Source organism: Barbatula barbatula, assembly GCF_947034865.1.
Source record: "Barbatula barbatula genome assembly, chromosome: 4".
Taxonomy (NCBI): Eukaryota; Metazoa; Chordata; class Actinopteri; order Cypriniformes; family Nemacheilidae; genus Barbatula; species Barbatula barbatula.
In genome coordinates this window covers 4,770,347-4,783,077 of record NC_136768.1, presented here as the reverse complement: position 1 = coordinate 4,783,077, position 12,731 = coordinate 4,770,347, and the positions used below count along the sequence as shown (strand labels likewise).

The 12,731-nt window shown below is 36.9% G+C and overlaps 1 protein-coding gene across 2 annotated transcripts; it reads right to left on the bottom strand.

Annotated features, from left to right (window-relative positions):
- Positions 1-2,237: 2,237 nt before the first annotated feature.
- LOC306893218 (scavenger receptor cysteine-rich type 1 protein M130-like) lies at positions 2,238-12,195 on the bottom strand. Of its 2 annotated transcripts, none has more exons than XM_079454935.1 (18): positions 12,063-12,195; positions 11,620-11,958; positions 10,679-11,005; positions 10,154-10,468; positions 8,000-8,326; positions 7,554-7,871; positions 6,343-6,648; positions 6,080-6,163; positions 5,635-5,949; positions 5,353-5,559; positions 4,398-4,493; positions 3,856-3,918; positions 3,676-3,732; positions 3,519-3,593; positions 3,345-3,407; positions 3,154-3,210; positions 2,932-2,991; positions 2,238-2,788 (listed from the first exon to the last, which is right to left on the bottom strand). In XM_079454935.1, exons 1-18 carry the CDS (start codon positions 12,115-12,117, stop codon positions 2,739-2,741), a joined length of 3,114 nt encoding a protein of 1,037 aa, XP_079311061.1. In that variant the 5' UTR covers positions 12,118-12,195; the 3' UTR covers positions 2,238-2,738. The 2 variants fall into 2 exon arrangements, with proteins under 2 accessions (XP_079311061.1, XP_079311062.1); XM_079454936.1 differs by having other exon boundaries at positions 2,431-2,788; positions 3,528-3,593.
- Between the last annotated feature and the right edge of the window lie 536 nt (positions 12,196-12,731).

The following is a 12,731-nucleotide window of genomic DNA, read 5'->3' as shown; positions in this document are numbered from 1 at the left end:
GAGATAGAGAGAGAGAGAGAGAGAGAGAGAGAGAGAGAGAGAGAGAGAGAGAGAGAGAGAGAGACCAATCCCACTCTCTGTTACCTTATTAGAAATAACAAAGGAAATCATCAAACAACTTGAGTGACAAATCAGAAGAGATATTTGTGATTTTCTCCATATATATCAGCAGAACGTCAGCGCTGATGAACGAGACTCCTCCCTCCATGTTCAGAGGAGACAAACACCTGCCAGATTGAAGAAAAATGTACACCAAATAAATAAAGTCAGAAAACACTCCAGTTGACTGTCCTGTCCTGTGCAGGTGAACCGGTCCTGTCCTATGATCACCCCAAACATTTTATTAAACAACACACGCACATGCACTTCATAGATATTTTTATACATAGAAATATTATTTGGAGAACATCAGCTTCTATATAATTTATATAAATCTAAACCAAACAACAAATTGGAACTCACATTTAAAAGTAGTATAAAACAAAGTATAAATCCATATCTGTATGCTAGATTTAACATGTTAAAACAGCATTTGTACATTTAACACGTGCCTCCATCAATATATCTTTAGAATACATCAATATTAATATTTTTGGATAAGCGTTTATTATGCCATTAAATATTATAATATATCATTTATCCACTAGATGGCAGTTACAGAACCGTTATATCAATACCTGATGTCAAGTGACTAAGCATCTTTATGGTGGTTCATGTTTTGTGTTGCAATTTATGTATTTATTTTCTTTCACTTGATTTTACTGAGTTTTTCAAGACTCTAATCGTTCACAATTAAAGTAAAGAAATTGCAAAATTATGTTATAGAATATTTTTTATTACATTTTATTACTGTTGCAACTGTACCTGCTGAGTGTTGCAACTGCTCCCTGTTATTTGACTGTTCAAGTATAAATAGTTTTTACATTATCAGTGTAGGTGAGTAGCTGACAGATGTGGGTTTAAAACACATTTTGGCTCTTTACTAAAAACAGTCTCTGAGAAACTGAAGGAATAACAAAAAGTGTCCCCGGACTCAGTTTAACCACCAGACGAATTGTAACCACTGACACATCTTACCCCACTCTACGTCTTTTTCATTATTATTGTAAAACTCTTTATAAGAGATACATGTGTCTCCAGTCATGAGTCTCAGATTGTGGAACAGCTCCATCTAGACACTTAAAAGTAATTAAACTAGTTACATAATATTTGTAATCGGCATAAATCACAGTTTGCGAGACTTTTTTACCCTCTACTGCCATCATGCGCTTATTACTGGAACAACAGCACACAACACTGATCTCGCACATGAAGGCGCTCCAACCTTCACTCGCGTCAAAGTCCACTGTGTGCGCGACATGAGAAGTTTCTTAACTATATAAAACTGTTCATTGAAACAACTGTTCATTGTGAGTAAACATCTGTGATTGTTGGCAGATATTGTATCAAATGTAACGTTAAGGAGTCAATCGATGTCTAGTTTTAGATTATTAATGTCTGAAGTCATTCGTACGTCATCATTGTGCTCGGGTAAGTGCTTTGTTGTTGTTGTTGTCGTCGTCGTCGTCAATGGTCAAGTTTGCGTCTTTTAAAACCTTTAAAAAGGCAAAAACTTAAGGCTGGATTAGAAGAAAACACGTTTAAGAATATTGTGCACATGGTGGTTCATCATATAGGATTGGTTTCTAATGACAGTTAAGAGATGCGATTGTTTGTTTTTGTGTTAAGTGCGATTTGTTTGTTTTGTGCTAAGTGCGATTGTTTGTTTTTTTGTGTTAAGTGCGATTGTTTGTTTTTGTGTTGTGTGATTGGTTTTTTTTTCGTGTAAAGTGTTTAAACTCCGTATAATTAAGAGTAGTGAATACTCACAAAACGTGTTTCTAAAAATATCTGTGACGTACCATGTTCAATAGAAGCGCAGTTTTAATGTGTTCTTAGATGCAGATGATGTTTTGTTGCCTTTAAACTTCTTTACCTTCTGTATTTTAGAGAACATAATCTTATTTACATGTACTCGTGCAACCAATCTGATCATAGATCTCAAGCACTACTCAAAATCTCACCCAATATTAACATTCATTTGTATTAATAAAGCCACATTCCTGGTCTCAGCTCCCACAATACCCTGCTCTTCCAAAGCAAACAGAAGAGTCATTGTATCAGAAGATAATGAGAGCATAGAGGAGAAGCTGACAGGATTAAGAGAGGAGAGAAGAAAACTGATGTCTTTTGCACATAAGATTTATAGTGATATTTATTAAAAGAAAAGCCATTATGTCAAGCACATACACTTTACTCTGGTGTAAAGGAGCTGATGTATGTTTTATTGTGCTTGTCTTTGTAGGAATTCTCGAAAGACAAACTCAGAGGCATGACACTCTACAATACAAGGAACAGAAATGTCTACATGTGACTGTTTTCTAGTTTTTCTCCACGCTCATGTTAACAGGTTAGAGCATTCATACAGCCCATTGAAGCAGCACATGCTCGTGATGCAGGAGCAGTTTAGAAGCATTAGTTTATATGATGAAAACTAAAGCAATTATTCTGTCAAATATTAAACTATTTGACATTTCATTCATGCTCTTGTCCAAATGTGATTTTCAATACAAAATGGTTTGGAGGATCATAAAAACATAAGGAACTTTAGTTTTCGTCTTAAAATTAAACTCTTCATAGCTCCAGAAGCTGCCGGTAATGTGATTTTATGGCATGAGACAGTGGTTGTGGTCATCGAGTTATACAGCCTGTCCCACATTGTGTGACTCCTCCCCCACATCGTCATAGTCTGTTGTGTACAAAAGCACATTCACATTGTTTTGTGTTAAATGCATAAAGATCTAAAGTCAATTTAAAGAAGTGTTTTAAAATAGACAATATAAAGATGTAACTCTATATACATATATTACTCAAATTAAAACCTGCCTATACCTAACAGGTTTGTCACATCTTCTCTGTCATTCTTCACATCATCATACTCCTCGTGAACTCCTGATGAAATCACATGACATGGACAATATATTTATTGAATTAAATTGTGTTTTGTAATGTATGTATATGTCATTTTTTATGTGTCGTGGACACATCTTCCTTTATGAGTCTAATTGTGTACACTTTATAAACTCACCTGGGTGTCTAGTCTGTGTAACTTACCTATTAGATCTTGAAGGTTCTGTCCGTTAATGATGTCATCATAATTCTCTGGTGTGTCTGCATATATGATAGATCAACAAAAACCATCAGAATGACAAACTGCCAATTAAACTGCATTTTGTAAGTATTATTGAGAATCACTGCAAATTATCTTTGATAAAATAAACAGCCTACGAATAGAGTAAAACCACCTTTTTCAAGATCAGAGTTCTGTCCTGTGGTGATGACATCATCATACTTCTCAAGTGTGTTTTCTACAAACGGGACATTAGACACACGTCATCATACTCACAAAGCAATAAAGTACATTTTCTTTTATGCACAGATCTCATATTTCATCTTAATACAAAATAACAGAACTGCACCGGTCTCACTGTCAGCTTTTAATCCATCAGTGATGACATCATCATAGTATTCTGCTGGGACTTTTTTCACCATCTCTTCAACATCAACACAGAACATAGTTAAACATGGTAATAAATTAATGAAAAAAAAATTAGATAAGTCAAATAAGTCACAGACCTGTCGGGTCACTGCCATTGATGACATCATCATAATATTCAATATTATATTCTTTATCTAAAAAGATAAAAACATGACACTTAAACAGTTTAGTATTGTAGTGTTGTTATTTGATACATATACTGTATGTGCTCAATTTGTCAATCAAATGAGCTGTTTGTCAATCCACAGTCTTCTAACCCGAGAGGAAGTCATCTTCAACATCTTCATACCCAGAATGCTGTTCTTCAGAGATGAGACTCCCTGTTAAAGTGAAGCATGACACTCAGAAACATGTTGATCATTACAAACAACCTGAACCTATATTTACTTTAAATTACAGAAAGTTTGTTTAATATGAAACGACTCAAATATCGGCAGGAATACTTACAAGCATATAAACCCCCTCCACAAAATAATCAAAGGGTTGACACACACACACACCTGTAAACATGCACCTGCAGCTCTGTGGTTTTGTGAGAGGAATTGTGTGGTTTGAAGCAGGAGGTTTAACAGGATGAATAATAAACTAACATCAGCTGTCTGATAGACTCTAAACTACCAATTCAACTAAACTCACAGACAACCCATAAGCTTCACTGAATTACACATTTCACAAACACGACACTCAAAAGAGACACAAGCTTTAATAATTATACATCACATTTGTTTTATTAAGACACAATATCAATTAAGATATCTACATAAATAACCTTCAACACATTATAAAAATAAAGACTCACCTCTCTGACTAAAGTGTTTGAATCTGTTTGTGTGTCTGTGCTCAATCTCTTCATAAACTGCTTCAGTCTGAGTCCAGTGTTTCCTCTTGAAGAGATCTGTGAGTGTAGACACACAAACCTGCTGTCAGTTCACAACACATGATTCATGATACACTGATCAAGACTCTAGTAAGATTGATGTTGGTGTCTGAGGTCGTTCAATATGTCAGATCCGGGGTGTATTCCACAAATCAGGGTTAACTTACCATCAGCTAAACCCTGAACTTTAAGTTTATGAACCCAAACCTTGCTTACTGCTGGGGCCCGTTTCAATAAGGAGGTTCAACCAACTCTAGGTTAAACCTTGAACTCAGAGTTGGTTTACTCAGAAATGAGACACTTTGGGTTTTTGGTTCCAGAACATATAAGTTAGCTCTATCATACCTTGCGCCACAACTACGACAAGCCATCATCAATGGAACTCCGATATTATGATTCTCCATGGCAACAGCACATATATTTTGATATATCTAATTCACTGTAGTGAAAAACGGTATAGTTTTAATAAAAATGCACAGGGAAATGACAAAATTCCACTCAGGTCCTAAATTGCTCTCCTGAAGTCAAAGTACATCCCTATGAATTAATTAATGTACTGAAAATCTATCTATAAATCTATATGAAAGTCTATAAAAGCAAATATGACATATTAGTCACTGAGATGGTCTCTGTGTGATCAAAATGTGTGCCATGGATGACTATTTTAATGAATGAAGGAATGAGGTACACCACTTGAGCTTTAAAAGGGGAGGACTGCCTAGAGTGATTACTTATATACCCTGAACGTTTTCTCAGTTTTTGGAACCAAAAGTTGAGGTTATCAGCTAACTAACCCTTAAACTTACCCGGGTATGTCACATAACCAGCTTTCTGGAATACCCCCCTGTCGTTGTATGTGATGTGTGGATGTGTGTACCTCTCCTCATCACTCTGTTGTGTTGAATCAGTATCAGCAGCGGCACTAAGAGCAGTAAGAGCAAAACTCCCAGAACAATCACGATCACTGGAGGAATGAAGAGAGACTCTGACGGAGGAGTTTGAGGAGGAGTCACTGGTCTCTTGTTAGTCTGAGTTGTTGTTGTGGTTGTTGTTGTTGTAGCAGGAGTTGTGGACACAGACAAATCTGTCCATGAAAAAAACACACACATAAAAACTGCTGAAATTATCATCAACTCATCACTCAGTGTTTTTCTCTCACCTGCACAGATGAGTCCAACACGTTCTTTGTGTGAACAGTCAGTGTGTTTTTTCAGGACGTGAGGACAGTCCCACAGGTGAATCTCAGTCCCTCTGCACTCGACTCTGTTCAGCCACACAACACCTTCATCGGCACCAAACGCTTCATTTCCATCAGCACTCAATGCTGCTCCACAACCCAGCTGCCTGCAGACCACCTGAGCATCTCTGATGTCCCACAGATCATCACAGACTGAACCCCACTCAGAGTTATGATACACCTCCAGCCTCCCAGAGCACCAGCCCTTCCCTCCACTCAGTCTGAGAGGAACATTCTCTACATCACACACATCAAACAGCATTTACAATGAATTAAATGTTGAATACAAATAGACAAAACAGATCATTATCAAATATAATGAATATAAAACATGGGTTTATATATAAAGGCTTTTATATAAAAATACTTGAACATTGTCTCTGGTAAGGAGATGCTGAGTTAGAACATGTCAGTCCACTCCGAAGAACATCAGGAATTACATCCTTTGAGACTGTAACATGATAAATGTGATTAAATACTGAACAGAACATTATATAATTGCATTCATCAAGTCTCTCAGTGCTATATCATTTTAGTTTTGTATGTTCATAAAAATATTAAAGCTTTTAATGCTTTATATACAAACATATTTAGAAACATGACTAGACAGATATTTGAATGTTTTCTTACCAAAGCAGGTAATACTGGCCACTTCCTCGTCATCTTCATTACAGTTATTCTGTCCCCAGGGTGAAGATGGACACTGCCATAAGGTAGAATCATGTGATCGACATTTTAAATAATCCAACCAGTTATGAGTCTTCCATCCACCTAAAGAACTAGATTGAGTGGCAGATCTTCCACAGTTGAGCTCTTGACAGATCAGACTCGCTGTTTCTTTGTCCATTTGGTTCTTGCACACATTACCCCAGGATCCATTGTAGAAAACCTCCACATTTCCTTTACAGCCTTCAGTTAACCTGATCTCTTTAAACTCTAGATTGAAAATAGTGAGATGATTCAACCACCGTCTGGTAATGCATGAAACTTTTAACAAATGAACATTCATGCACTTCAAACTAGATGTGTCTGATCAAATGTATGGGTTATAGAAATACTCTGAAAACAAATGTAATGTGTAAAAAATGTAAATCCCACGACTATTTACACATTAATTAAAACGGCCCTGCAACAGTGCTTCATGCATTCTGACTTCTCTACAGTGTTGAACTGTACAAACTTGTCAAAAAACTAAAAAGTTGGACGTATTACGTAGTATTTCTGTGCTCGATACACTCCCCCGGTGCTCGTACAGGTTTATAAAAGTTTTTTTAGAACATGAAAAATCGTTACGTATCAACTTTTCTTAGTCCATTATTGGACAATTCTCCCGGAAAAGCATGCAACACCCTTATACATGCTACACATATATAACGCATGAACCAAGTAGAGGGGAGAAGGAGCATGCACACAAGTCACTATAACCTGTTTGCAGGAGAGAGAGAGAGAGAGAGAGAGAGAGAGAGAACTACGTTGGCGAAGTTCAGCTGTGTTTGTCTGTTCACTGCATTTGGGTGATATAAAAACAGTGGATATAACGCTGGATTTGGAGATTGTTTGATAGATGGAGCGGCGTTCCCACGATGGCAGACATGAACTACACGCGGTATGTGAAGCTGTCTGTTTTGTTGGCAATGTGTGTGCACATGCTTTAGTTCCGCCTTGCCCCCCACACGCTTTGCATGTTTTCGGCTGTATCTCTCTTTTATAAATGTGAACAAAATAAAGACTTTACTGATAATTGAAGGGTCTGACATTATTCTGTAAGTACTCAAGATTTACATGAGATATGCAGAAACTGTCTGAGTTATGGCCGCTTTAACACATATGCTACTGTTTACCTGAGCACACGACTCCTACATCCTCCTTGTGTTTACAGTCATGATCTCCCCAGACCCGTGAAGAGCAGTTCCACAGAGACGTCTCATTCCCCTCACAGTTCACATCATCCAGCCATATGGGTCCAGAACCAGGACCAAACCAGGCTGGTACTGGCTGATCACTGAGAGCCACTCCACACTGCAGCTGTGTGCACACCACATGAGCATCTTTAATATCCCAGGAGTCATCACACACTGTCCCCCATGAGCCTTTGTGAAAAACCTCCAGCCTCCCTGCACATTCTCCACCAGAGCCCACCAACCTGACTGACCTTTGACCTGATCAGACACAAAAAGACAAATAGTAATTCCAAATGAATCATTTAGCTTTTAAATACCAAATATTTTTCTTTTTGTTTTTATGTATTTAAATACTAATATTGTATACTAATTTTTGTCACTCTGACCAAGGCAGGTGATTGACAGGTGTTGTGTGGAGCTGCAGTTGAGAGTTTGCGGAGAGCCGTTGCAGTTCCTCAGATGATGTTCAGTCCCAGAGCACTTGAAGCCCATCACACACTCATGACTGTGTTCAGCACTTGATGAAGAGGAGCCAGAGAAGTTCAGCGCAGAGCCACAGCCCAGCTGTCTGCAGACCACAGAGGACTCAGTGACACTCCAGGAGTCCAGCAGAACTCTCCTCCAGACCTGATCAATGTAAACTTCCAGCTCCCCCTCACACTCTCTCTTTCCAGACAACCTCACACCACCATCATGAAGAGCCAGAGAGGAATCTGAAGAGGAAACATGACATTTTACTAAAAAATGTATTACATAACCATCATGTGTGAATATACATTCATATTTTATGTCAAACTCAAACAGGTTTTAGACAAGGACATAGTACTATAACTTCTACCATGTCAGTTACCAATGACATTATTACTGCACTAGATGGTAAAGAATCATGTGCTGCACTCTTCATTGATTTATCCAAGGCTTTTGATTCTGTGAATCGTAATTTGTTTTACTGAAAAGACTTCAATGTGTAGGTTTTAGAAACACAGCGGTAAAGTGGTTCTCAAACTATCTTATTGGAAGATCTCAGTGTGTGTCAATAGATAATTATTCCTCTACCCCTTTCATAGTTAAATCTTGGGACCAATTTTATTTTCTATTTATACAAACTAACTTGGTTAAGGCATTGATTTAGCAAAGGTGCACTTTTGTGCAGATGATTATATTATTTTTGCTATGGCTTCAACTTTAAAAGTGACAATGGATTCCTCACAATGCTTTTCATTCAGTTCAGACTTAATTCTGCACAAATAATAATTTGCATAATTTTAAGATTACATTTTACATTTATGCATTTGGCAGACGCTTTTATACAAAGCAACTTACATTGCATTATCCTATACATTTATACATAGATATGTGCAATCCCCTGTGATCGAACCCACAACCTTGCGTTGTTAAACGTAATGCTCTTACATTTACATTTAGTCATTTAGCAGACGCTTTTATCCAAAGCGTCTTACAAAGAGTTCAGGGAGCAGTAAGCGATATTTCATACAAGAGCAATAGTACAATAGGTGCTAATACAAAGTGACTATTTTCAACAAAAGCTAGAACACTACCTGTTGAGAAAAGAGAGAGGGTTAGTGTACTTTTTATTTGTCTGTCAAGTATTCACTGAAGAGATGGGTTTTAAGTCGTTTTTGAAGGTTGTGAGAGATGTGGTTGACCGGACCGCGTTAGGAAGAATGTTCCACCAGTAAGGAGTTGTGAAGGAGAATGAGCGGGAAAGCGATTTAAAGCCCTAATGAGAAGGCCACTGAGCAACAGGAAAGCATTAAAACTTTAAATGATATACAGCTAGAGAGGGTTGCATCTTACTATCTTGGTATTTGGCTTGATGATGGGCTGAATTTTAGTTCTAATATTGATAACCTTCAAAAAAAATGTAGACCAAGGATTTAGAAAAATTCTCCTTTGTTGTTCGGAAGCATTTAGTAGAAAGTACTTTTCTGTCAGTCCTGGATTACAGTGATATAGACTATATGCATGCACCCTTGAATATTTTGAAAAACCTGGATGTAGTTTATCATGCTGCTTTACGAGTTGTCACTGTTGTAAGTGTGCGTTTACATCATCACCGTAAATCATATGAAATGACAGAATGGACTTCTTTGTGCTTAAGAAGAAAAAAACATATGCAGTTTTTTCATCTTGGTGACATATTGTACAAAAATGTATTATACTAGGTCATCAGACAATTTTTTTACTTATGGTGCCAATGCCTCACACAGAACTAGGTAGATCTGCTTTTTCCAATTATGCCCCATATGTATGGAATGAGTCTCAAAGGATTTAAATATACTCTACACCATCTCTAGCCTTGTTTAAAAACATTTTAAATCAGTTTTTATGGAAAAATGCACGTTTTAACAGTTGATCAGGATTTTTCTGTATTTTTGTTTGTTTGTTGATGTGTTTTTGTTGTTGTAATCTGTCCTTTGCTGCCTTTCTTGACCATGACTTCGGGTGGGAGATATATCGTATAATATATATTTCTATAATATAAAATAAATGTTATTGACAGCGAGAAGCTCACTCACTAGAACAAATGACTCCAACATCTTGTTTATGAGAGTTTTCAGCTCGACTCCATGAAGAGATTGAACATTCTGAGAGTTGTGTTTCATTCCCCTGACAATCAAACACATCCGCCCAGATTTTACCAGATCCCTCTCCAAACCAGTCCGCTCCCACAACAGACACAGCAATCCCACAATTCAGCTGTCTACAGACAACACTGGCAGCTCTCATAGTCATGCATCCATCACACACTGTTCCCCACTCAGTGAAATACTGACGCTCAACTCGACCAGAACAGATATCAGAGCCATTCACCAGTCTGAGGTCAGAAAAACCTGAACAAAAAACAGAGCGTACAAATAAACTGAATTGTGGAGTTCTAAACAAATAAAAACAATAAAATACATTTTAATGCAATATTGATATTTTTATGTTTCTCCAATCTTGGCTTTTAAAAAACATTCAAATTTATCTCAGAACTCAAAATAATCAATCAAGATTTGTTAATAGGCTTCTTAATAAACACATTAACCATTGATATTTACCAGAGCAAATCAGTCCCAAATCGTTGTCATGGCTGCAGTTTATTTCATGCAACGTTGATGATGAACATGATTTAATGTGCGATTCATTTCCTCTACATTGAATGTCTTGTGTCCACACAGGTCTGTCTCCTTTACCAAAAGCATCTGCTCCCAGCAGCTTTACAGGAACCCCACAGTTCAGCTCTCTACACACAACCTCTGCATCCTGATCATCAAACGAAGCATCACACACTGACATCCAGGTGTTTCCATGAAGCAACTCAACTCTTCCAGAACACAGATGAGGTCCATCATCAAGTCTCACAAACCATCCGTATTTTGAGGTTTCTGAACACCACAGTAATGGCAGTCAAAACAAAATGAAAACAAACATCTTTCATCATTGACTTTTGATTGAATCCCTATGACTTTCTTTCGTCTACAGAAAACAAAAGACGATATTTAAAAAAATATGTTGATGACCAAAACATATTTCCCCCCATTGACTTCCGGTGTATGGACACTGAGACACTTAATATCTTAATTTCTGTTCCACAGAATAAAAGAGTAGTCGTCTTGAACGACTATATATGAATATAAAATAACATCTTTTTTGGTGACTTATCCCTGCAACAGTAAAGTCCTCATTATATAAAAATTTTATATTTCATAATTCTTGTAATGGAAATTTATTTTCATTTATTTTCTTCTTAATGCCATTCGAGCATCTACACTCTTAAAACAACACATCTTATGTTCAGATAAGGACAACAGATCAGATGTGACACGGTGGAAACAGGCAAACTCGGAAATTAATTTTATTTGGATGAATTGTGCATTTTGAAATCTACATAAATCTATACAATTTATAATATTGACGAACCAATTTGTTTTTATGTTTAATGACCATCTACATAAAAAATGACTTATGTATTAACAGCATAAAATGTATAGAGGTTTACCTGAGCAGATGACTCCAGCATCTTCAGCATGATGGCAGTAATCATCACCCGATCCTTTTGAACTACAGTTCTTCAGTGTGAACTCTGATCCACTACAGCTCACACCATACATCAAGATCTGTCCTGATCCTTCTCCAAAGTGAGCACAACATGGAGCCTTTGCAGCCTGTCCACAGCCCAACTCTCTACAAACCACATCAGCATCTGTCAGATCGAAGTCATCATCACACACTGTTCCCCACTCCCCATCATGAAGAACCTCCACTGTACCGGCACAACGGCTGCCACCATTCACTAATCTCACGTTCAAATCTAAACCATTATGAAACAGAGAAAAATCTATAGGGAAGAATAAGTGACATTTAATAAAATGTATATTGATGATAAGAAATAAACACTGTTAAGATTATTTTAATATTCTTTGACCCTTAGTATGTACTTACCAGCAGTGGTCATTACTACAGAGGACAGTAAAATGAGTGTGAGACAGATCTCCATAATCCTCTACTGTACACAAAGTCTGATGGACAATAATGAGAAGTCAGTGTGAAGTTCTCCCCTGTTCTCTCATAGACTGAACACACTGGATCATTACAACCCATCTACAGAGAGAGAGAGAGAGAAAGAGAGACCAATCATACTCTCTGTTACCTTATAAGAAATAACAAAGGAAATAATCAAACAACTTGAGTGACAAATCAGAAGAGATATTTGTGATTTTCTCCATATATATCAGCAGAACGTCAGCGCTGATGAACGAGACTCCTCCCTCCGTGTTCAGAGGAGACAAACACCTGCCAGATTAAAGATGCATTTACACAAAATATATGAGATAAATAAAACACTCCAGTATTCAACATCAAATCATGTCATGTGCTGGAAACTATATAATCCCTTCAAGTACTCTCACACACTTAAAAACACATACTGTATACCTTTCATAAATGTTAATGAAGTATATTAAACATTAAAGAATAAATAGTAAATGGATATTTGTATTCTGTTTAATTGATCTGAGACAAAAAGCACTTTATCAAATCAATAAACCAATCAGGTCTACAGAAAATATATATATATTATTTGAAGCAGCATTTACAGTATATGCCCATTCA